At 36.1% G+C, this 24,881-nt stretch overlaps 1 protein-coding gene across 15 annotated transcripts in view; it reads right to left on the minus strand.

Annotated features, from left to right (window-relative positions):
- The window catches only part of LOC105225915 (cadherin-86C), a 244,265-nt gene that overhangs the window by 134,095 nt on the left and 85,289 nt on the right, over positions 1-24,881 (minus strand). For 14 of the 15 annotated variants that reach the window (XM_049447988.1, XM_049447991.1, XM_049447993.1 and 11 more), the window contains one exon: positions 4,396-4,510. The exons of the other annotated variant lie outside the window; for it this stretch is intronic. In XM_049447988.1, coding sequence (XP_049303945.1) covers positions 4,396-4,510 — 115 coding nt within the window. The remainder of the gene's footprint in view (positions 1-4,395; positions 4,511-24,881) is intronic. 15 annotated transcript variants of the gene reach the window in all.

Raw genomic sequence — 24,881 nt, forward strand, 5'->3', positions numbered from 1 at the left:
TTGATCTAAAAAAATAAAAATCAAAAATAACTTTTATTTTTGATCTAAAAAAATAAAAATCAAAAATAACTTTTATTTTTGATCTAAATATATAAAAATCAAAAATAATTTTTATTTATCATAAGAGTTACGGTCCCTGGTAATTATTAACAGAGATAATGAAGTGTTATTGGAAGCCGAACAAATTAGCAATTTGTGTTATTTAAAAACTTCGAAAAATTTCACAAATTTAGCAAATATCAAAAAATATTTGTGGCATTATAGCATGGGACACGTTAACGAACGCGATTTTACAAGTAAATCAATGGCAAACGGTTCCTTATATAGATTAAAATTTAAACAAACTGAAATACTTTTTGATTGTGAAATTTGTGTAGAGTTCCATACCGGGTATGAACCAAAAAAAATCCAACAGTGGCGTATAAAAAAATACTTGGTACAACAGCATATGTTCTTAACAAAAATCCTTCAAAAGGAAAATTCTATTCACGCTCTGAGCCATCTATATTTGTTGGCTATTCATGCGAATCAAAGGCGTACCGGTTGTATTTAAAGACTAAAAAGTGTATTATAATAAGTCGTGATGTAAAGTTGATCGATTAATTTTCTTTTGATGGAACTTTTGAAAAATTTGAGTTCGAAAATGAAAAAGACGTTGAATATGATAATAAAATGGACGAGATATTCGAAAGTAATAATAACATCGTCTCGGACCACTATTTTGTTGCAGCCAAGATTCGCACCAGCCTCTGTGCAGCAAAAAACGAACGCCAACAGACACAATCAAAACAGATAGCCGAACGATTCTCTACTCGACTTGCACTCTTGCTCTCTGCAGCACTCGTCAACAACTCGGTATAAGAGAACTGTGGGACAGCTTTTCAAGCTCCTTACGTACAGTTGCAACCGAAACCATTGGTTTTCAGAAAATGCAAAAGAACAGCTGGTACGACGGAGAGAAAACATGCTGCCTATCTCGCAACGTTACGATCGACCACAACACGTGAGGGATGGGATAGATACCGAGAGTTGAAGGGGGAAGCGATACGCATTTGCAGACACAAAAAGAAAGAGGCCGAAATGCGTGAGTACGAAGACGAACCCGATTCCCCAACCGATGACAATGGAGCAGACGTTCCATTGCCCGATCATGAAGAAGTTCGAATAGCAATTACCCGTTTGAATAAAAACAAAGCAGCGGGAGCCAATGGATTACCAGCCGAGCTATTCAAACACGGCGGCGAAGAAGTGATAAGGAGCATGCCTCAGCTTCTTTGCAAAATATGGTCGGACGAAAGTATGCCAACGATTGGAATTTAATGGTGTGCTCTGCAACTTAACATCGCCTATAAGGTTCTATCGACCGTATTGTGTGAAAGATTAAAGCCCACCGTTAACAAACTGATTGGACCTTATCAGTGTGGCTTTAGACCTGGAAAATCCAGGTACTGCAGCTCCGTCAGGATCGGGAAGGACCTCTCCGAGCCGTTCGATACCAAACGAGGTTTCAGACAAGGCAACTCCCTATCGTGCGACTTCTTCAATCTGCTGCTGGAGAAAATTATTCGAGCTGCAGAACTTAATGGAGCAGGTACAATCTTTTATAAGAGTGTACAGCTGCTGGCGTATGCCGATGATATTGATATCATCGGTCTCAACACCAGCGCCGTTAGTTCTGCTTTCTCCAGACTGTATAAGAAAGCAAAGCAAATGGGTCTGGTGGTGAATGAGGGCAAGACGAAATATCTCCTGTCATGCTTGTCATCCTTGGCAATGACAACAACTGATGAGCTGACGTTGCGAGTTTTCTATAGAAAAGTTCTGCCAGAGATTTGTGGTTCTTTGCTCGTTGGCCACGGCGAATATCGCATTCGATGAGCTGTATTAGATATATGACGACATTGACATAGTTCAGCGAATTAAAGGACAGCGGCTACGCTGTCTAGGTCATGTTGTCCGAATGGACGAAAATACTTCAGCTCTGAAAGTATTCGACGCAGTACCCGCCGCGGGAAGCAAAGGAAGAGGAAGACCTCCACTCCGTTGGAAGGACCAAGTGGAAAAGGACCTGTCTACGCTTGGCATATCCAATTGGCGCCACGTAGCGAAAAGAAGAAACAACTGGCGCGCTGTTGTTAACTCGGTTATAATCGCGTAAGCGGTGTCTACGCCAATTAAGAAGAAGAAGAAAGAAGAATAATACAGATAGCGAGGTCAAATGTGGAAATGAAAAGTCGGTAGACACGCCTAATTGTGAGGTAAGTAGGTGCAGGTAATAAATTACGTGGTAGAGGTTGAACAATGTATGTGCGCACGGGACAAGGAGGGCGACAACGAAAAGTGTATCGCCAGTTAATTTAATATCGATTCAGAGAAGAAGGTCACTAATCCAGATGAATTTTTATAATTAATGATCTGCTAACTTTGGCTGAGGCACTGACGCGTCTTTATGGGTAAAGGCGCTTGATGACGAATTTTTGGCGCATATGAGGAACAAAACTTGTAAAATAGTTGAAAAGCCTTTAAATCGTAAAGTAATTGGTAATAAGTTCGTGCTCCGTATTAAGATGAGCATCTAAAGAAAGTTCGACTGGTTGCCAAAGGTTATGCTCAACGCCCTTGGGAAGATTTACACGAAATTCCTCACCGATTGCACGGTCAGCTTCAGTACGGCTCTTTACATCTTTAAAATCAACGAAATTTGATTAATGTTTCTACGTACGTCGAGAAGAAGGTAACATATATACTATATATTGTACATAGTTGATTTGTTGTTAGCATCAAATAAACTTCCGTTATTTGGTTAAAACAACGAATGAAATATTCTCGCAACATTTTGATATGAAGAATATCGGTTACGTTAGTCGTTGTTTGGGTATAGATTTTCTTCGGAATCTAGAGAAAATCGAAATATTTATATCGCAGATTACATAAGCGGAATCAATAGTAAAGCTATTCGGAATGTTAGAGTGCAGAGTGCCAACAGAACTGAATTGCAAACTTACCATTCCTTCGACAAAAAATGAGGCGATTATGGCGAAATACTCACACCAAGCTTAATCGGCGCTTTGATATATTTAGCGGTATCTAAAAGACCTGATATAGCGTATGCCGTAAATTTTATGAGTCAATTTAACAGCAGCTACACTGAGTAGCATTGGAAATCACCGAAAAAAATTTTACGATACGTCAAGGGCACAGTATAACAGGATTTACTTCCAGCAGTACCAGAGTGAACAAAAGTTAACAGTATCTTCGAATTTTCACACTCGGACGAAACAAATTAATGTACGAAATCATTTTATTCGAGACTGCGCGCGAGATAAGCCAACGATAAAGCCACTAGAGTATATGTCAATTCAGGTCTTACGAAACTGAAGTATATTAATTGTTCATCAAGTTTTAGTCTTATCGATTGCAATCAAAAAGAAGAAGAATAAGCTCTCCACTTCGAGAGGAGGTGTTGTGGATGCGAAGTAGTTCGTAGTATATAGTAATAAGTGAATATTTATTTAAATTACAACTATGTACCTCTTGTAACGTGCATTCCTTTTCTATATTATCTTTTGTTATATCCTTTTATAAACTGTAAAGACATGTTTCTCAATATTAAATAAAGACAGTCGTTATTTAAACTTAAACTTTCTCGACCATCACCGTCAAACTACAAAATATCGGCTAATTATTCTTCATAAAACAGTATATAGTGTTTCTAGGGTTACCATATCGGTCTCAGTCATAATCAGTCCCGTTGGAAATGTAACGGGAGACCCCCGAGCTGCAGGTTTACGTTGTTCGCTGTTTCATCTATTAGGCGTGAAAAATTGCCCATTCCGGATCCGGATTTAATTTATGAAATATAATACATAGTTGTGAACACACAGGTGATTAGTAAATTGTATAAGTAAATTCCTCAAATTCGAGTCGAGACATGTGTGTGACATATGATGTAGTCGAATTTCCATGTATACATGTAGTGAGCATTCCAAAACTCAGCCGAGTTCAACAGTTTTGGAACGCAACAATGAATGAAACGAGTATGATGTGATTCATGTAAATGCATCCAACACGTGACGCGCAAATTCAAAACGCCCAAGTAGACTAAAACTCTGTGATGCTCAAAAAATAATAGTCATAAAAAAAAAATCGCCGATTCAGGAGGAAACCAGGGAATCAGTGCATTTCTCACGAAAATCTGCGAATCAGTGCCGAAGGTCAAAGTCAGGGAATTCCCTAACAAATCAGGAAAAATGGTAACCCTAAGCATTTCTGATAAGCAAATATTAGGTTGCTTGAAATAACTTTCATTCGTAACTTTATTATCTGAAAATGGTTTTGATCAAAAATTGAAAACTACAAATCGACTTAATGTCTTTTAATCTTCTTATCTCTTACCACTTGTATCGTTTATGTCAAAAAAAGAAGTAAAGGGATTTCCTTCGGAAACAAGACCATATCGAACTTCACGAGGTCTTCCTTTGTCACCATCTTCGGCATGTACTTGGAGAATCTGTAATAAAATCAACTTTGTTAGAAATTCGCAAAATTATGAAAGTTCTTAATTCGTGTATAGTTAAAAACAAAATATTTTACTAATTACACAATTTTAAATCCGTCAACGACAAGTGTTCGCCTCAACAATTAAATTGGTTTTGGAATCTAAAAGTGCTGATAATAGCAAAACGAATTATCGCAGTACGATAAAAAGCTTGTAGCGATAAAGATCTTTTAGTGCCAGTACTATCTTTGCAAGATTCTCAGTGTAAAAATTTGTATACTCTAACAAGTTACTAAAAGTTACGAGTGCAACTTTTTTGTTAATCTGTTATCTTAATTATTTTCCTTAGTAACATTGCAAAAATGAGCGACTGCAACTATATTCACAATTTTTAATTTCTTATGACTTGAAGTTATGCAGGGGCGGATCCAGAAATAGTTCTTGAAACATGAAGATTATTATATTAAATATTATAGAGTATACAGTTCAATATCATAGTGGAAAAACTTCAAATCGCCCTTCTAATATCAAATCTTACTAAATTGAAAGAACACATTATAAATCGTAGACATGCAGGTGACATACCATACTTTATTGCAATGTGTAATACTGTAGTCAATTCGTATATTGAATAGAGAAATTTCACAAAACAAAACGATTTGACTTCAAGATCATGATGGATATGCAGCAACGCCAGGCCGATCAATCTATATTGAAGCATGTTCGTTTTCAGGCACGTTTTCATGTTGTGAAGTGTCAAAAAAGAGCGATTAGAGCTCGCATTCGTCGCAGAAAGTGTGCAGAAGATGCGAAGAAAACTATGAATTATGGGGTATAGGTCTACATCGTATTTTTTCAACGTTTTCAAAGCAGTAGTCGGTAACTTGTTGTCTTTCGACTTTTGCTTCTGCTCCGAATGGAGTTTCAAAGCACATACTTTTTCTGAAAGCAGCAGACTCAGTTGAACTCCATTCAATACTTCTCTAGAAAAGTGTATTCAAATCTCCGCCGATTATATCCAAAAGAAGAATGTTCACTGAGATCCTGTAGTATTTATTGCAAGTTCCCACGCAGAAATTTTCGCGTTTTGTTTGTCGGCCGCAAATTCTTGGTTTTTCTTCGTCAAATTTCAGTTCTGCGAGCATTTTTTTCATGTATGAAATCGAAAAAGTTACTCAGCTTTTTGTCTTCGATTTCGTAACGTTGCAAGCAGCGTATCTATCATTTTCTCTTTGTCAGAATGTACAATGATTTTAATTGCCAGCTGTTGGCTTTTATATGTTCGAAAACTTGTCCCCCATTTCCCTGCTCTGTATCCGCCTCTGAGTTATCGGAATAAAATTTAGCACAAACGGTGGCTTTGAGATATGTTATCTCTTGTCTAAAATCTGTCGCAATCGAACCACAACTGTTCAAACGTACAGATGCCGAATATGATAATAAGAATTTTTGCGATTTAAAATGGAGCGAGTAAAAAAGTTTTTCACTTAAGCAAGTAATTTTAGAGATTTTATCGAATGTTAAAATCTGTCAAAAGTTTTAGGAAATGGTGTGAAATTTCAGGAAAAAAAAGAATTACAGTTTAAATAAAAAAACGATAAAATTTATTTTTTCATCCGTTCGTCGCGTATTATAAAAACATGGAAAACAAGTAAGGAAGGTTAAGTTCGGGTTTATCCAAAAATTTTATTCTCTTGAAACTTGCAACTACCAAAACCGATGTTATGATGGTAACAATACTTGATGCTAACAAGAAGGGAAAGGCTAAACTGAACATTTTATACTCTAGAAACTTGTAGAAATATGTAAAAGCCTGGGAAATTCCTTCAGGTAGTGGCAAAATTTAATAATAAAATATGGGAGTTAAGGGTAGAAACGACCCGATTTCATCAATTTTTGCCAACTCCACATACTATTAACATACCATATACTAATAAACTACCAGCATAAACACCACCAACAATGTCAGCCTAGAAATCCAACGCAGGATAACTCTTGCCAACAGGTGCTACTTCGGACTAAGTAGGCAATTGAGAAGCAAAGTCCTCTCTCGACAAACAAAAACCAAACTCTATAAGTCACTCATAATTCCCGTCCTGCTATATGGTGCAGAGACCTCCACTCCGTTGGAAGGACCAAGTGGAGAAGGACCTGGCCTCGCTTGGAATATCCAATTAGCGCCACGTAGCGAAAACAATAAACGACTGGCGCGCTGTTGTTGACTCGGCTATAATCGAATTAGCGGTGTCTACGCCAATTAAGAAGAAGAATACTAATAAAATATTTCTTAGGTTTCATTAAAGTACCTCACCTACCACCAATCATATGGAGTACATCAGCCGGATGTCCGAAAATCTTTGTAATATACATACATATATATGGGAGCTAAGGGAAGTATTGTGTTGTTAGGAAAGAAGTATCCCTGAATATCAATATATTGGATAGTCAAAAAAGACTTTTCGTATTTTGTACATACTCGTAGATATATACTGTAGATGTTGTGTCCCCAGAGCTACCAGTCACATTGTGTCCTATAGTGTTAGAAAAGTGAGAAAACAATTAAATTCGAGAAAGTTGAAAAAAAGTTACACCTCTTTAAAAATGAAAAAAATTCACCACGCAAGCCGCCAATGAAATTTGTGAAGTTTGCGGAGACGATGCTGTACCAGTTCGTGTAGCACAACAATCGTTCGCTCGCTTCCTTTCTGGAAATTTCGAAATTTCGATTTACACTGATGGAATAATGCCTTTAGCGTAAAAATGGCAAAAAGTAGTCGAGTTTTTTATTAGTATAAAAATAAAAAAATAAGTAGAAGTTTTATTAGAAATATGAAAAGACTACCCATTATATCTCACATATTGACCGATGTTTTCGGTAAAAAGTTTGCAATTGAAACTTTGATCCAATTATTCGGCATCTGGGGGCTTTAATAATTTTGGCGCGATTTGGTGAATTTTTAATCACCAGATGGTATACCTTAGAGTCACCATTAGGGCAAAGCTTTTAACTATAATTTTATCGATACTTGATTTGCATACTGAAAAGTGAAAGGATCAGATGGAATTCTAAATTGTGCTATATGGGTAGTAAGAGCAAATTTGCTTGAAATCGGTTGGGCGGTTTCCATAATATGTTTTTCCTAAAAGTAGGCTGCGCCGCGGCCATCGTCCAATTTTTACTCCGCGTCCTATACCCTCTGTTACCAACTCTGGGACATTTAGTGGTTTTTAACAGTACCGATTTTATCTCATTTTGACTGTGTCGATAGAAATGCTTAAAAGATTTGTCCTTAGCGAATTTTAACATTCAATCTTTTAGAGAGCGGGGCTCCTGCCGTTTTTCAACATTTTTTGCCCACACACACGACTGCGATACCACGTATCAAATTGCAGTTCTGTATCTTAATTTAATGTTTAGTTATGGCACTTTGTCTCTTCATTCTGATCATTTGTATAATACAACCGTTAGGTGGACAAAACTATTGTACTCCTTTGCAACATATTGCAAGAGTATAATAAAGCATAAGAAGGAAAAAATAGCTAAGTTCGAGGGTAACCGAATATTTAATACCTTGCAACTTGCAAAGATCGAAGCCGGGGTAAAACCTTCATGTACATAAGGTTTGTTAGTTTAGGGCAAGTTTTCATTAGATTTTATTCACTCTAAGCTCAAAGGAGCATCGTTATTAAAAAAACACGACATCTCAATTTTTTAAGATCACTCAGAATTCGAAAATCTTCCTATTAAGTATAAGGGGATGTAAAAATTATTGATCCGATTCACGCATTTTGAACATACCTGCATACTATTATCAGAAAGCAACTACAATAGAAATATCATGGCAATATTATGTACGTAATTTGAGTAGAATACCATCTCGGGTGTAAAAATGTATATCTCTAGCTTATTTATTTAAAGGTTTATCGCACAATTCATATTTTTAATAAAATCGTTGTATGGGAAGGTGGTGGAGTTATCATCTGATTTCATCTATTTTCGTTGGTAGGTTTGATTAAGACAGTGGTCGGTATGAGAGGATCTGTCATTGTGTTGGTGAGCACGAAAAAAAAAAATAGCCCATAGTGAGAAATTGGAATTAAAATTAAGCAAATTTTATAAATAATTAATAGTATAATGAAAATTAACAAAATGTCTTTCAAGGATATATTCCCTATTATCTTTTAAATATTTGGAACATAAAAGGCACCAAAGGCATTTAGTATCATAAAATATTTCTCGCAGGGCATATTTGGTTTTGCGCTATAGTCTTCTGCGATGTTAATTCGTTGCTGGCTCGACAATAGTGATGAGCGATATTTCACCACCGGTGATTTTATCACTGTGATTGAAAAATCGCTTATAGTCACTGCTATTGCTAGCCCAAAATATCAGTGATTGGTGATTTTTCTTCATGCCAATATTTCACTGTGAATGAAATTTTCAATTGGCACTAGCTTATGAACAATAATTGCATGTGGTGATTTTGTTGGTGTCAGAAATAGAAATTGTGATTTGAATACTTCTTTATTCATTGTGAATATATGTAATATATAGGTGATTGTTTGTGGTTAGACGCAGAAATTTTGATTTCGAATACTTTTTTACTGTGAAAATATATGTGTATTGCATTTTATTTAATTCCGTTGAAGCATTGCTTAAAATAAATATTTTGAAATCCAATTTTTGTAAATTTATTAAATATTGTGAAAATGTCTTTTAAAATAAATAAAAAACGAAGTGAAATGTGGCAATTTTTCGAAGTAATAAGTGAAACTCATGCAAAAGGCCAAAATTGTAAAAAAGATATATCATAAAATCACAGTGATTTAAAAATCGCAATCACTCTTTTCACTGAAACTAAAAAATCGCTACTTCGCTCATCACTACTCGACAACGACTAAACGATAGAGCGTAAGCGTACGTGTAAAGTTAGTTTGCACAATTGTGCTAAGAAATGCCGACCACTGGATTAAGATTACACCCATTTCTGAACTGGTCCTTACTTTTTTTCAAAGGAACATTCACTAAGATACCTGCTTTTTTATTCAAGTTATCAGAATTCATGACATAAAGGAAAGTATAAACAATGATTTAAAGTTGCAATTAAAAATACTCGTTATTGCCCCATTATAAACCATTAATTATGTATCACTGCAATGTAAGTTACGTCCGGAAGAAAAAAAGGTTTTCAACAACAAAATCTGAAAAAAATTGAATAAGGTTAACGAGAGTTCACATTTTATAAGAATATTAATTTACTAAATTAAAAATAATATTGATAATAATAAAAAAATCATTTGATAATTATACCTTTAATGATTTTTTTATAACTAAATTAATTTAAAAATTTTAAGTGATTAATATTTTATTAAAAATAAATATATGACGATAAATCCAGAAAATTTACCCTTAACGACTGAAAAGTATTCTGTAATTGAGAGTACATACAATTCACATTTCACATCTTCAAAAAAGAACAGAAATTTTGTCGCCCTGGAAATTTTTGTAAATTTTTATATTCTTGCGTCCTGTAGCTACAGAGTATAATAGATTGAGATAGATTGATGAAACCTGGTATGCAAGTTTGTTAGTTCAAAAAAATTACGAGTTCATAAATGGGCGTAATCGAACTATAGCCACGCCCACAAATTGCCATTGACCAAAACTAATAAAGTTTCATAACTAACCACATAACAAAGATGTGGAAATGTAACTTCGCACAGGGGATCGTAATAACAAGGAGCACCTGTGGGAACAAAATTTGAAAAAAGGAGCCGAGACTTCGCCCCCTAATAAGTTTAATATATGTTTATATCTCCTAAACTACTAAAGCTACAATAAGCAAGCTTGCTGAACGCAAATATCATAAGAACTCCTACTGATAGTGTGAAAATGGATGAAAACTTAAGATAAACCCGTTCACTTCCCATATAACGGTACTGTTCAAAACAACTAAAAGCACAATAAATCAATAACTAATTACGCCAGAGACATTAAGCTTTACCTCCGAGATGGCATAAGAAAGCTTTATGAGAGCCGGTGTGAGAATTGGATGATGGGCGTGACCCATCTTTGGATAAAAATATAACATATAACATATCGCGGGACCCGACCGACCGATTTCGACTAAACTTAATACCTAGCATTTTTCTCATATTATACCATACAACCACTCCTTCTTCCCATATAACAAAATTTTTAATTAAACTTGACTCTTTCTTTTTCCAGTACACAAATCTGGAAGCAATTGATATAATGAGCTAAAACTTTGCACTAATAAAGTGGCATACTACCTTATGACCAAAAATTGTTCAAATTCGAACAAAGCTTTTCAAGCATAGGTACCGAATATGTGGACCCCAGTAACTACAGTAGATTTTTGACCGAAAATATCGGTCAATGTGTGAAATATACATACAATTGAAATTCAGACATAAACTTTTCCTGTCGATAGTATTTCTGTGTATTAAAAATGGGTTGAATGAATGGTGTCAATACTTCCCTAAGCCCCCAAGATTTCCAATATTTGAGTTATCTCTATGAAAATTCAGAACATATTTTACCCATAACTGTATATCGTCCCCTCAATATAACAATAGCGTATAAGTTTTTTTGGGTTTTGAGAAAATCGAGTTTAAAGTTTTTGTCAAATCAGATGTCTATTAAAACCTCAATATCGCGGTAAATAAAAATTCTTCATAGTGGATTTTTCGGTGAGTATATTATACCGTTTCTTGTCTTTAAATTTAGCAAGTTTTTTTATTCTACGCATCCTTTAAGACCATAATTATGTTATTCAAAGCGCAAGTCCTTCATATAGGCCATTTTATTTTTTAAGGAATTCGTATGATGTATCTGATACACTATTTTATTTTGTATGGTATACGCTTTTTTATTCAATAATTTTACGGTATTTTTTTTTTAATATTTGATCTCAAAAATATCAATTTGTAACATTATAAAACAGTAATTAATTCATAGTTTTGTCAATTCAGTGGCATTTATTCATTACTTTCCAATTTGGGTTATTATAAGCAAAAAATTATGGCAAATGAAGGTATACATTGCGTAAATCAAAAATAACTAGAAATTCATTCGTCTTCATTCTCTTCCTCTGCTACATCTGGCTCATCTAAACAATTTCGCTTGTTTCCACCTCGTAAGTTAAAAAAAAAATGACTGCGAGCCACGAGGAATTACACTCTTTTTGCACAAATTTTGAAGATCATACAGCTTTCGATTACAAATTGGCAGCTCTTTATTGTATTTGCCAGTAAACAAAAAGTTGAACACCTCTTTTGTTTTTCGCGTTCCTCCAATATCAATTACTTTCAAGTCTCCATCACATTCCTCCTTGTATAATAATTGTTTTCGTCGAATTTTGTTCACTTGGAGTAATTTAACATTAAGCCAATTTACCGAGTCATTTTTTATATTTTTCTTAAGGCTATGGCCTAAACTCGAAAACATGGCTTTGAGATCAATCATATCACTGCATTGAAGCCTCTCTACAGCATATGGCTTTTTCCGTCTTGCCAGTCTCATTATAGTTGGCCATTCTTCCGGCGAATAAACGCACGTTCTATTGCAGAGTGCATCGAATCTGCCTCCATTTGTGTGTATCCGCTTTGGAGGTACTTAATTGTTATCGAATTAAGCTTCAAGGTATTGTTGATATAAATCAATAGTGTAGCAATGAACCTGTTTCTGTTTTGTCCCCCGCAGCAGTCTGAGTAGAGAATAACATCGGTGTCCGATTCGTCTAACGAGTTCATCATTTTCCATATTGTGGTTCCAATTTCGTCCGATCCTCGTTGACCCTGATTTTCATCCCATAGAAAACAGTAACCTTCTCTACTGGCAATGTCGTAAAATGTGTTATTATACGTGGCGAACTTTCGACTGTAATACATCGTGCTTACGTTGCTACAAGGAGTCGTTAACACTGACTGGAGGTCAAAAGTAAACACTTTTAAATTACTATTACTTTTAGCTGATTCCTTGTTTGCTTGTTAGTTCTTGTCTTTGTCTTATTTAAGATGTGTTCATCATAGGATTTCTGAAATGAGTCTTTGTCCTCAGCGTTTTTGTACCTCTCGCATGTTAAGCAGGTGTCCTTTTTTGGACGGTGGAAAGAATAATTATAATTCATGCAAAATATCCGGCGATAAACGTTTTCTTTAATGATAGCGTCCGGGTGGAGTTCTTTGAATAAATCGTAAGTTTTTGATATTGTTAAGTCGGAGGCAAAATAAAGTCGTTGACTTTTTGCTCGAGTGTAATGGCTTTCGACGGCTGGAAATGACTCGATGTGCTGTTTGATAAGCGCAACAGTCTCTTCGTCTAATCTTCTCTTGCATACCTGTTTGGCTTTGAGAGTATAATTAAATGTGTTCGCCCGCCGTGATCCAATTTTCAACGTCCTTTTGCACTTCTCAATTTTCACGCAATTGGCCAGGAACAGTCGCTGCCTCGAATAGTCGCCTAAATTCCAATATTCTGCATTGATCTCTGTGCGCTCTTCTTCTGAGAAGTTTTCTGTGCAATTATGGCGGCACTTACAGTCAATGGGTTTCGGAACACGTTCTTCAACTCTTTTGCCACTCTTAGAGACATACGAGTTCCCTTTGTTGCGATGATACTTCCTTTTATTCTGCACCCATTTATGACTTTCAATCTATTGATCGGAAATATTTCAGAGTTAGACGTGGCTAGACCCAAACAATATTTCTCAAAAGCAGTTTGCTGTACTCACCTTTCTCTTTCGCGTAAGTATATTTCTACCATTTTCATTCTTGTTATTGATTAAGTATCACCACAGTCTGCGATTTCTTCTAAAACTACATCTGCTGTCTTTATCACTAAATTATCTAATTCATCTGCCAAAGCCAGTGCATCATCATCCGAATCGGGGACATACTCGTCCGACGATCCTGCAGAGAAGTCTGTACCATTCTCATCATCTGTTTGAGGTATCTCTATGTCCGGCAATCCCACAGCGAAATCAAACTCATCAGTCTTTGGAGCAATTTCCACAACGACTGGTGGTTTCGTGTCACAGCCTGTTGATATTTACCTTACTTACTTCACTTACATTATATAAAAGACGATATTCACTCAGATGTTTAAAATCCATATTTTTAATGAACAAACTTTCTCTGCGAATGAATTTGCAAGCTGAAATATCAAATGGCTACAATATGGCATTCATGTAGTCAAAACGACGTAAAAATCGCATAGGCTACTACTCTTGTAAATTTCTGATAAAACTTTCGAATTTGTATTGAAAATAAAACAGCTTATGTGGAGTATAGAAATGGTCGGAATAAAACTATTTCTCAAACAATAGTGTATATTATTATAAGCTATTTTATGAGTTGAAGTTTTGATAAATTGTATTTATTTCTACAGGCTAAAATGGAGTATAATGCGCACTATTATTCTTTTAACAACTTTGCAGTGGCAATTTCAAGCAATATAGCGCATATGAGCTTATACACTTATTGAAGGAAATTTTTGAACATGAAATTATACAGCATTTTTTCCAATGACATTTTGATCCACTTTTTGGAAGTAGAATTTGACGAAATTTTGACCAGACATAGAATCAATGATGGAGAATATGCAATAAAAAAATAATGGCATATGAGCACATACGCTATTGTTATATTGAGGGGACGATATATGTAACTGTCCCAATGAAGCGAGCGAGCATTTTATGCTGTGAAATATTATTTCGGTGATAACAATTTTGTTTATTACAATTGACGTGCTGAAGTTTTTTATACTATCGCAACATTTTGCTATAGAGTAAAAAAGTTTTGTTCACCTAACTGTTATCTGTATCCTAAACACACAAAAACGAATTGAGAAAGATATGGAGTTATATTATATATATAAATCGGATGCTAATTATCCGTCCGTCCGTCCGCCGTGCAAGCGATATCTTGAGTAAAAATTTAGATATCTAGATGAAACTTGCAACATGCATATGTTCTTTGAGATTACAGATTGACTGCCACTACTAAAAACTACTAAAGCTAAGCTAACCAAAACTACCGAAAAGAAGTTCTTTTAGCACCACTTTACACACTCCGGAAAGAGGTAAAATCAGACAATAACCACGCCCACTTCCCTGAAAATGCGATCACACACTGAATAAATGAGCCACAAACATTACACTTTACAATCAACATGGTGGGAAGAGCTTTATATGACAAATTGTAGAAATTGTACGATTGTCGTAGCACCGCCCACCTTTAAGTGAAATCCTATATCCCAAGAACTACCCGAACAATTTCAACTAAATTTTAGTAGGAAAGTTTAGGTAAGGGATCAGACGCATACGTCGTGATATAAATATTTCGTCAAACTTCAGATTATTGTTAATGCTATTGAAGGTTTAATTTTAGGTCACAATTAAGAGACATGTTCTGGAAATAGCGATTTCAACTCGGATCCGAAATAGCAATTTGTACGATTTTGCTTTAGGTGTTCTGCAATTCGTTCGATTTCATTTGATTTGAATTTAAATTTGAAGCTGACGGTTTCTTTGTGACATGTTGACAAAACAAATAAAAGAGAAATCGTTTGTTCTAAATTTTAAATAATTTGAAATAAAAAAGTTTTTGTTAAAGAAACATTTTTTAGTGGCCGCTTATGCGTTGAACGACATTTGAGAGACAATTCCAATCCCATGTCTGCACCGGATTCCACTTGAGTTTTGCTAAAACGTTTTTACTTGTAAAATTGAGATGGTTTCATATCAACGTTCAGTTGGAAAGGATACTGATATTGCTCTGGGTAGAAGCACAGTGTCCAAAATTTTATCCAAATTGATTAATTGAATAAAATCGAAATGACAGAAGTGGGTTCCAGAAAAGCTAAACTTCATTTTGTGTGGAAATTTAGAATACCAGGGGTGCTAGGATGCATTGATGGCATTCATGTATCTACGGTAAAACCATTTGTAAACGAACATCTTTTTTTAATAGAATTGGATTTTTCAGCATGAATGCGTTTGTGTTTATAAACTTATAATTTTACTGCCATCGATTTACAGATTTTTGACTCTGATATGATAATACGAGCAGCGCAAGCCATAATGCTTTTGTATTCAGTATGAGTAGTGCAAAACAATATCTCTCGCAATGTGAAGCTGGTAATCGAGGGTCTTGGCTTTGATAGGATATGCTTATTTGTCCATCAACTGTTGCTCTTGACTCGAAATTGTTATGGCCAATTTTTTTGCGAATGCACCCTTCCAGTCGGACCATATCTTAACAATGAAAGAAAAAAATACAACTTCTTATGTGGTGGCCCCTCAGCATTCCGCAATGCTACTAGCTCCTTCCATTCTTCCCCAACACCCACTCTATAGCCTTTTGAGAAATTGCGTGCTAATTTTTAATGCGTTTCCATAAATGGAACTAAGATTAGTTCGCTAGTTGTAGCGATTCCAATTTGTAGAACAGAGCGACAAAACGGTTTGCCGATGTTCGAAAAAAAAATGCAAAAACGGAACGATTTACAGAACATGTCAAACGATTTGAAAACAGAAAATGTGAAAATATTGCCAAACACGATTTGCAGAACAAGCCTGTAAGTTGTAAAATTTTCCACACAATTCATTGAAAATTTGTGTACTCAAACAAAAAAGTTCGTGCTATATCATAAATATTTTTTCACGGTAAATTTTCTTAAATAAAAATTGCAAACCACGTGACTTAACGCGGAAAACAGTCATTCATGTCATTCCGAAGATATTGATTTTTTTTTTGCAGCACGCGCAGCACGTCGACCGACTCCCTATGAGAAAGGACTCACTGTCATCGTACATACTCGTATGTACTAGGTGAATTTATTTGTCATTCATATCGTATGAAGATGTGCAGAGGTGTAAATATTCACCAAAGTATACATATTTATATTTCAAATAAATGTGTGTATTTGTATAATTTTTTTAAATGTTAATTTTTTGAGTAACTTTTATACTTGGTAACAACTTTCATAGTTTTATGTTGAAAATAAAGGTTTTCAATATATATTTCGAAAACAATGTTTCATGATATTTTTTACACCTATAATCCAATCGATACAAACTTATGTAAAATATGGCAAAAAATTAATGCTCAGAAAAGATCAAATCAGTAAAAATTATCAGATTTACACGAAAATTTTCAAATATTACAAAAATAATATCCTGAGGCACGTATTGCAATATCGAAATACCAAGACCTTAGGTCATCTAAATGCATTTCAGCCGACGAAAGTGGTGCACACAGCGTATGTGTTTGTAAAATAGATCAGAATATAGATCTGAAAATATATGTGTTAGGGCAAAAACTTGATCTTGTTTAAATTTGTAGCTGCGTCGGAATACAAAAATAAAGAAATATTTCGTAATTGCAGCTGAGTGAAATTTCTTCGCGACATCCCACTCTAAGTAAGCGCCTGAATAAAGCTATATAAATAAAAAAAACACAGGGAAACTTTTTTCAACCAATGATCGACATTAAAATTCAACGTAAAATTTTCTCAAATGATGATTTAAGTATGGAAAATATTATACTACTGTGATCAAATTGAAAGGTGAATTTTGTATATTTTATCGGGAAATTTCATAAGAAACTTCCAAAAATATTGCACAAATTACTTAACACTTAATTAAATTTTAGGTTATTTTATGTCATACATATTTTTATATATTTATTATAACATTGTTAAAGCATTATACGAGTACAACAATTGTTTTGTGTAAAACTACTGAAAAATTGTATCTCTTTATATGCGGAAAAACAATAGGAGACAAAAAGTTCAATATTTTCGGAATGGTATAAATGAACAAATTGGTTTTTGCAAATTATTAAAGGTGAACGTTTTCCGCGTTGTGTCACATAGTTTGAAAATTTTTTTGACCGTGATGAAGGCATGAAAATTTTTAATTGTTTAACAAAAATATATGTAAACTATTATTATTATTTAAATAAATGAGCAGTGAAAAATATCTAACGGGTAGGCCATATAAAATTTTTAATTTAAAAAGTCAATAAAAAAACGGCTTAATATTTTTCAAAGGTTTAACATTTATTTAAAAAGCAGTTTTATGAAATTTATTTGTGGAAAACAATTTGGGACAAGTGACCACCACGGCTGAGTTTACAATAGCTTATCCGATCCACCCAATTTTGGAGTACTTTCAGTATGGTTTCAGGCCTTATGGTAGCTACAGCAGCTTGAATCTCGTACTTTAGATCGTGAATTGTTTCTGGATGGTTGGCCTAACATTTATCTTTAACAGCTCCCCACAGAAAATAGTCCAACGAAGTTAAATCGCAGCTTCTAGGAGGCCAATTCACATCCCCTCTTTTGCTGATTATGCGATTTTCGAAGATAGGGCGTAAAAGATTAAGTGTAGCGTTTGCTGTATGGCACGTAGCGCCATCCTGATGGAACCAAATGTTGTCCAAGTCTTCCTCTTCAATTTGCTTGAAGAAAAATTCGGTTAACATTGCGCGATATCGCTCACCATTCATGGTTACGGCGGTTCCTTCTTCATTTTCGAAGAAAAATGGGCCGATGCATTACGTGCGGGTTTTCTGTGCCCCAAATGCGACAATTCTGCTTGTTAACGTAACCATCGAGGTGGAAATGAGCCTCGTCCGAAAAGATGATTTTTCGGTAAAATTGACCATCCTCGGTCAAACGATCTTCTTTTCAATATTTCCCAGTTTTCTTCTAGTGAATAGCGACCCATTTCGTAAATTTGAGACTTTTTACTGAATATCTGTCACTTTCCGAATGGTATTTGACGTTTACAGTGTCGAAATATAGATAATTCAAATTTAAAACGTTAGATGGCCCACCCTGTATCATCTAGAACGAACATTTTTCTTTGAGTACACAAAATTTCATCGATTTACATATCTGCAGTGAGAAAATAATTTTTCAATTTTATCGTGCTCTAAAATTCACCCTTCAATTACATTAACAAACATACTGAATTTTGACGAAATATCAGAGATCACCTGATGAGGTCCAAGTTTTTAAAATCGGTGATTTAGCGAAATTTTCAGGGTCCACTTGACCAAGCAGCAATGCCAATATCTGGATAAAACTTTGCACATGTATTGCCTTTAAGATATTTGATCTCAAATACAAAAACTATCGAAATCGGAATATAACTTTTCAAAAACTCTGACACTAAATATCTTGGCCCCAAGGCATTTGGTTGATTTTTTACTGAACGTATCGGTTAATCGATGAGTTCTAGTATTTAACTTCATGCAGAATATTTTTGTGATGAACCATGCCCCTGTTTTCAATAGGAACGCTACAAAAGTGGACGGGATAGCAAACGACGTCATATTTTTTCCCGCTCTTTTGACATTTCTCCTCAGCAAGGTTTGCCATTTCATCATGGAAAGATATACGATCCAACAACGAGTCGAAATTATTAAAATTGACTACCGAAATTTGGAGTCAGTGGCCTCTACTTTAAGAGCGGGGTTTTCAATAAAAGCGCTACAAAAGTTGTTTTTTTAATAATACAAAAACGGCTTGGCATATCAGTGAAATTCTTTATTCCTGTGAAAGTACAAGACCCGCATGTTACTTCTTCTCTTCTTCTTTACTGGCGTAGACACCGCTTACGCGATTATAGCCGAGTCAACAACAGCGCGCCAGTTGTTTCTTCTCTTCGCTACGTGGCGCCAATTGGATATTCCAAGCGTGGCCAGGTCCTTCTCCACTTGGTCCTTCCACCGGAGTGGAGGTCTTCCTCTTCCTCTGCTTCCCGCGGCGGGTACTGCGTCGAATACTTTCAGAGCTGGAGTGTTTTCATCCATCCGGACAACATGACCTAGCCAGCGTAGCCGCTGTCTTTTAATTCGCTGAACTATGTCAATGTCGTCGTATATCTCGTACAGTTCATCGTTCCATCGAATGCGATATTCGCCGTGGCCAACGCGCAAAGGACCATAAATCTTTCGCAGAACTTTTCTCTCGAAAACTCGCAACGTCGACTCATCGGTTGTTGTCATCGTCCAAGCCTCTGCACCATATACAGTAGAGGCCCGCTAATCCGGATCAATTAAAACCGACCCCTATCCGGAATATAAGGGAATCCGGATTACCAAAGACATAAGTATCAGAACTATGTATTAAGAAAAAATATTTATAAATTTCTGTTTGTTTATTATAACAAATAATACACATGTTCCAAAAAAAAAACTTAAAACAATCCATTGAAAATAAACGTTATCAATGTGTATGGATTAATATGGATGGGTGTAATATAAATTCTAAATTTAATTGAAAAAATTGGTTAATTTTGTTTGGCGAACGCTTTTTTGTTTAGCCTCCATTGCTCGCTGCCGTAGCGATCCAAGAATACACAAACTGTTCGATTCAACGTTATTTTCCTCAGACCATTGTAAACAGGTGCTGAAGCTTTTAATAGCGTCTTCATGTTTAGCTTTTGGTTCATTGTTTTCGACTTCTTCAACGGAGGAATCGTCACTATGGAGGGGCAAATGGTCGTTATCTCCAATAAGCCATTCACTTATTTCAGATTGTGGCAGTTGGTGATTGTTAATATCCATTCTCTGCAACAAAGCTCCTATTTCTGTTAGCTCTTGTGCATCTTCACGCTGTGACGTCCATTTTTCTTTGAGAACAGACAGAAAAACGCTATCATCTGGATCCTCGTCAGCATCGGAATTGTTTTCGGTTTTAACTATATCGTTATTCCCTGTATAGGGAAGAATTTTTTGCCAACATTTTGCTACTGTATCAGACGACAGGTTCTCCAAAGAATTGGTCCATTGGTTCGATAAGAGCTGTGCAGGTAGGGGGAAGAAATACGGTTATAGTTTTACCATCATCGCTCCTAAACTGCTCAACCGATGCGTGACAAGAAGCATTATCAACTTGTAAAATAGCTTTTCCATCTAGGTTGTTGTCCGCTTAAAAATCCTTTACTTGTTTGACAAACGACTCGTGAAACCATTTTACGAAAATTGTTGAAGTCATCCAGGCATTTTTTGTCGAGTAATTTTCAACTGGAAGATCGCTACAGTTCTTAAAAGCTCTGGGATTTTCCGCCTTTCCAATGACCATCATTTTAAGTTTATGGTTGCATAAGCAAGAAATGTTACTCTCTCTTTGGAGGTTTTTCTCCATGGACCTCTTCTTTCTACAGCAAACACCCATGTTTGATTAGGAAGTAATTTCCAGAATAATGCGGATTCACATAAGAATGAAACAAAGCGCACGCATAATCATAAAAGCGAATGTAGTGAATAATAAACATGTGATCCGGATTAGAGAATACGGATAGAGAATGTCGGTCCGGATTACAAGGGACATAATAGAAATTTTGAATTTTTTACCCCTGTCCGGATTACAGTAGAATCCGGATTAGGCCGTGTCCGGATTAGCGGGCCTCTACTGTAGCAGGACGGGAATTATGAGCGACTTATAGAGTTTGGTTTTTGTTCGTCGAGAGAGGACTTTACTTTTCAATTGCCTACTTAGTCCGAAGTAGCACCAGTTGGCAAGAGTAATCCTGCGTTGGATTTCCAGGCTGACATTGTTGGTGGTGTTTACGCTGGTTCCAAGATAGACGAAATTATCTACAACTTCAAAGTTATGACTGTCAACAGTGACGTGAGAGCCAAGTCGCGAGTGCGACGACTGTTTGTTTGATGACAGGAGATACTTCGTCTTGCCCTCGTTCACTGCCAGACCCATTTGCGTTGCTTCCTTGTTCAGTCTGGAGAAAGCAGAACTAAGTCGCTTTGTCTGAAACCTCGCTTGGTATCGAACGGCTCGGAGAGGTCCTTCCCGATCCTGACGGAGCTTTTCGTGTTGCTCAACGTCGGTTTACACAGCCGTATTAGTTTTGCGGGGATACCAAATTCAGACATCGCGGCATAAAGGCAGCTCCTTTTCGTGCTGTCGAAAGCAGCTTTGAAATCGACGAATAGGTGGTGAGTGTCGATTCTCCTTTCACGGGTCTTTTCCAAGATTTGGCGCATTGTGAATATCTGGTCGGTTGTTGATTTACCAGGTCTGAAGCCACACTGATAAGGTCCAATCAGTTTGTTGACGGTGGGCTTTAATCTTTCACACAATACGCTCGATAGAACCTTATACGCGATGTTGAGGAGGCTTAACAACAACAATGTTGCCTGCTCGGTAGCAAAATCATAGATAACTTGATGCGAGAGTCTTTGATTCAAGAGAGAGCTGCCAAAACTCGCATTTTTTTTATAAAATTTGCCAATGATGCCACTGCTGAAAAATATTATATTGGCTATTTAATAAATTTTACAAAACACTAAAATAAACACTTTGAAAATGCATACATATATAAATGCTAAAATGCAAAATCATTAATTATTTTACATAAACATTTGTTTTGCCAAAATATGTTCGCACAGTTCAATGCAATTTCATTTCACACTAATTTCGTCAAGTAATTATAGCGGTTTACTTCTGGCATCCCGCCTTTTTGACAGGGTTCGCTGCCAGCTGACAATCGAGAGAGCAAGAAAAGAGATTCTAAACAAGTTATCTATGAGCAAAATGACAATAAGAGAATTACGAATATTACACAATGTTTGTTTTGGCATGTGCATTGCGTAGTTGTATGAATTGTACATACATATGGTACATACATCCATATGCATGCGCAAAGGCGCTATCTACGATTTGACATGCGCTCTCTTCTATGTTGTATATTCGTACGTATATGTATGTACGAGCTAAGGAACTCTTCGCTTTGACATGCGCACTCTATTTTGTTTTATATTCACTTACAAACATATGCATACATATATGGGCGACGACGCAAGTGCAAAATCTAACAGTAATATTGTTGCGGGCGTTATTTTTATTAGAAATGTTATTGCGTTAGGTAAGCTTTGAGTCAGTTCAGTTTTCTTCCAAAAGTCAAGGCGGCTATTACCAGCGAGTACATACATACTACATCGAATTTCAGTGCAGATTCAGATTAATTGTTAAAAATAAAATGCCAAACCAAAGGCGAATTAGACGAAAAAGGAGTTTAACAGGTCGAAGAGAAGAGGTGAATGTTATAGATAAAAAGGAATTTTTAATTGTTAATGTATGTATGTATATGAATTGACCTGTTTTATTAGAGCCGTAGTCATGCAGGATCTATGGCAAGTTATTTCAAAGCTGCCCTAAACTCCGTAGTTCTTCCGGAGTATAGTTCGCTTGGGGGTTTGACTAACATATGTTTACACTGTAAAGCAAAACATTTCGGAAGTGAAAAGGTACCTATACTTTTCATTGTTTTATATTCGTAATGTATGTACATATGTATATACATACTTATTGTCTTAATATTTGGTTGAAATTGTTACTAGGTAAGAAATGGCTTTACGACATGTTGTCATGGCAGAAAAGTTAAACTTCAAGAATTACGTGTACCTGAGTTTTTGAAAGCTGTGTTAGAAAATTATTTGAGCTCTTGGTGGGGACACTATTTGGAGAATATTCGGCAGCTAAATAGTTCGTTTGCTTTTGCATCATTCGAAGCGAAAATTGCGGAGTCTACAGGGCGCGGACCATATTGCTTCCGAATACATGGATCAATATATCATAGGGTAGGTCCATTGCATGCAGATCATCCTTCAGAATCCTCTTACGCCCAGCTGTTTATTCTTGACACGGATCAAGCAACTGATATAAGGGCACAACATAATTCAAACTGCGATAGGTATTTGCTGAGAAAAATCCACGAAATGCTTTCAAATATTAACCCCTTGGCAAATGAGTATAAGCATATGGCGCAGGTTGAACGCGAAGAGGAACAGAGGGCCAGAGAAGAAAATCGCAATGCTCGCCGAATTAGCATGCTACTTTTTAATAGCGCTAATCGACGTTATAATTTGCCAAACTGCTCAGAAATTGCGGCCGTTTTCACAACAGAGGATGGTGAACCCCCTGGAAATCGAAATTTGCGAATATTTTCACGGAAATCTGATATGAAGAATTTATTATTTGTCTCAACGCTACATAGGTTGTGTGATCCATTAGTATATCCGCTTTTGTTTCCTTATGGCGAGCCATGATATGATGAAACTCTTTTGCATGAACAGGGTCATCGAACGGAATGTAGATTTAAATTAACCCAACTGCAGTTTGTTGCTTACCGTATGGCGATAAGAGAAAATAAACTTTGGCAACAGTATTTAGTTGACCAATATGTCAGAATTGAAGGAGCACGTCTGGCATTTCTGCGAACTCATCAGAAAGAGCTACGTGTTGAAACATATGCTGGTTTGCATGACTATTTAATGCGTGGTGCAAATATGGAAAGTGTTCGTCCTGGTCGTATAGTTGTACTTCCTTCAAGTTTTATTGGCTCCCCTCGAAATATGAACATGCACTACCAGGATGATATGGCTATGGTTAGAAAATATGGAAAACCGTCGCTTTTCATAACTTTTACATGCAACCCAAAATGGCCAGAAGTCATTCAGAATATTGAGAGATACCAGGGACCGGAAATGCGTCCAGAACTGATAGCCCGGGTTTTTAAGCAGAAGCTCAATGAGCTTATGAAAGATATTTCCCAGAGGAATGTGTTTGGAAAGGTGAAATACTATCTAAATGTCATTGAGTTTCAAAAACGGGGTCTACCACATGCCCACATCTTAGTAGCACTTCACGAAGAAGATGTTATTCGCGAGCCTTCTGAAATTGACCTGGTTGTTTGCGCTGAGATTCCTAATAAGGACGCAGAGCCTGAGTTGTATGAAATAGTCTCAAAATGTATGATTCATGGCCCATGTGGAGTACTTAATCCATCATCGCCCTGCATGACTGATACGGGAATTTGCTCCAAAAACTATCCGAAAACTTTTCATGCTAATACGCTTTCAAACGTTAACGGCTATCCTCAATATCGCCGCCGCAATGATGGAAATAAAATAGTTGTTCGTGCCAATAAAAATTTAATTGAAATAGACAACCGATGGATAGTCCCATACAACAAATATCTGACCAAAAAATACAGTGCCCATATTAATGTCGAAATATGTTCATCGATAAAAAGCGTTAAATACCTCCACAAATATATTTACAAAGGATATGCTTGCGCAACAGTTCAAATTATTGAACACCCAACTGATCGCGTGGATAATCATGACGAAATATCTACATTTATAGACGCTCGATATGTTAGCGCCCCTGAAGCCTGTTGGAGGCTTTTGGAATTTTCAATGCAAGAAAAGTCGCACATGGTAAAAGCCGTTCACTTTCCAAACTCACAAACTATTTATTTTCGTGATGATAATGCTGCGATTTCTGATACCCTTGCTCGATGCCGCGATACCACTTTAACCGCAT

Source organism: Bactrocera dorsalis, chromosome 2 (genome assembly GCF_023373825.1).
Source record: "Bactrocera dorsalis isolate Fly_Bdor chromosome 2, ASM2337382v1, whole genome shotgun sequence".
NCBI lineage: Eukaryota > Metazoa > Arthropoda > Insecta > Diptera > Tephritidae > Bactrocera > Bactrocera dorsalis.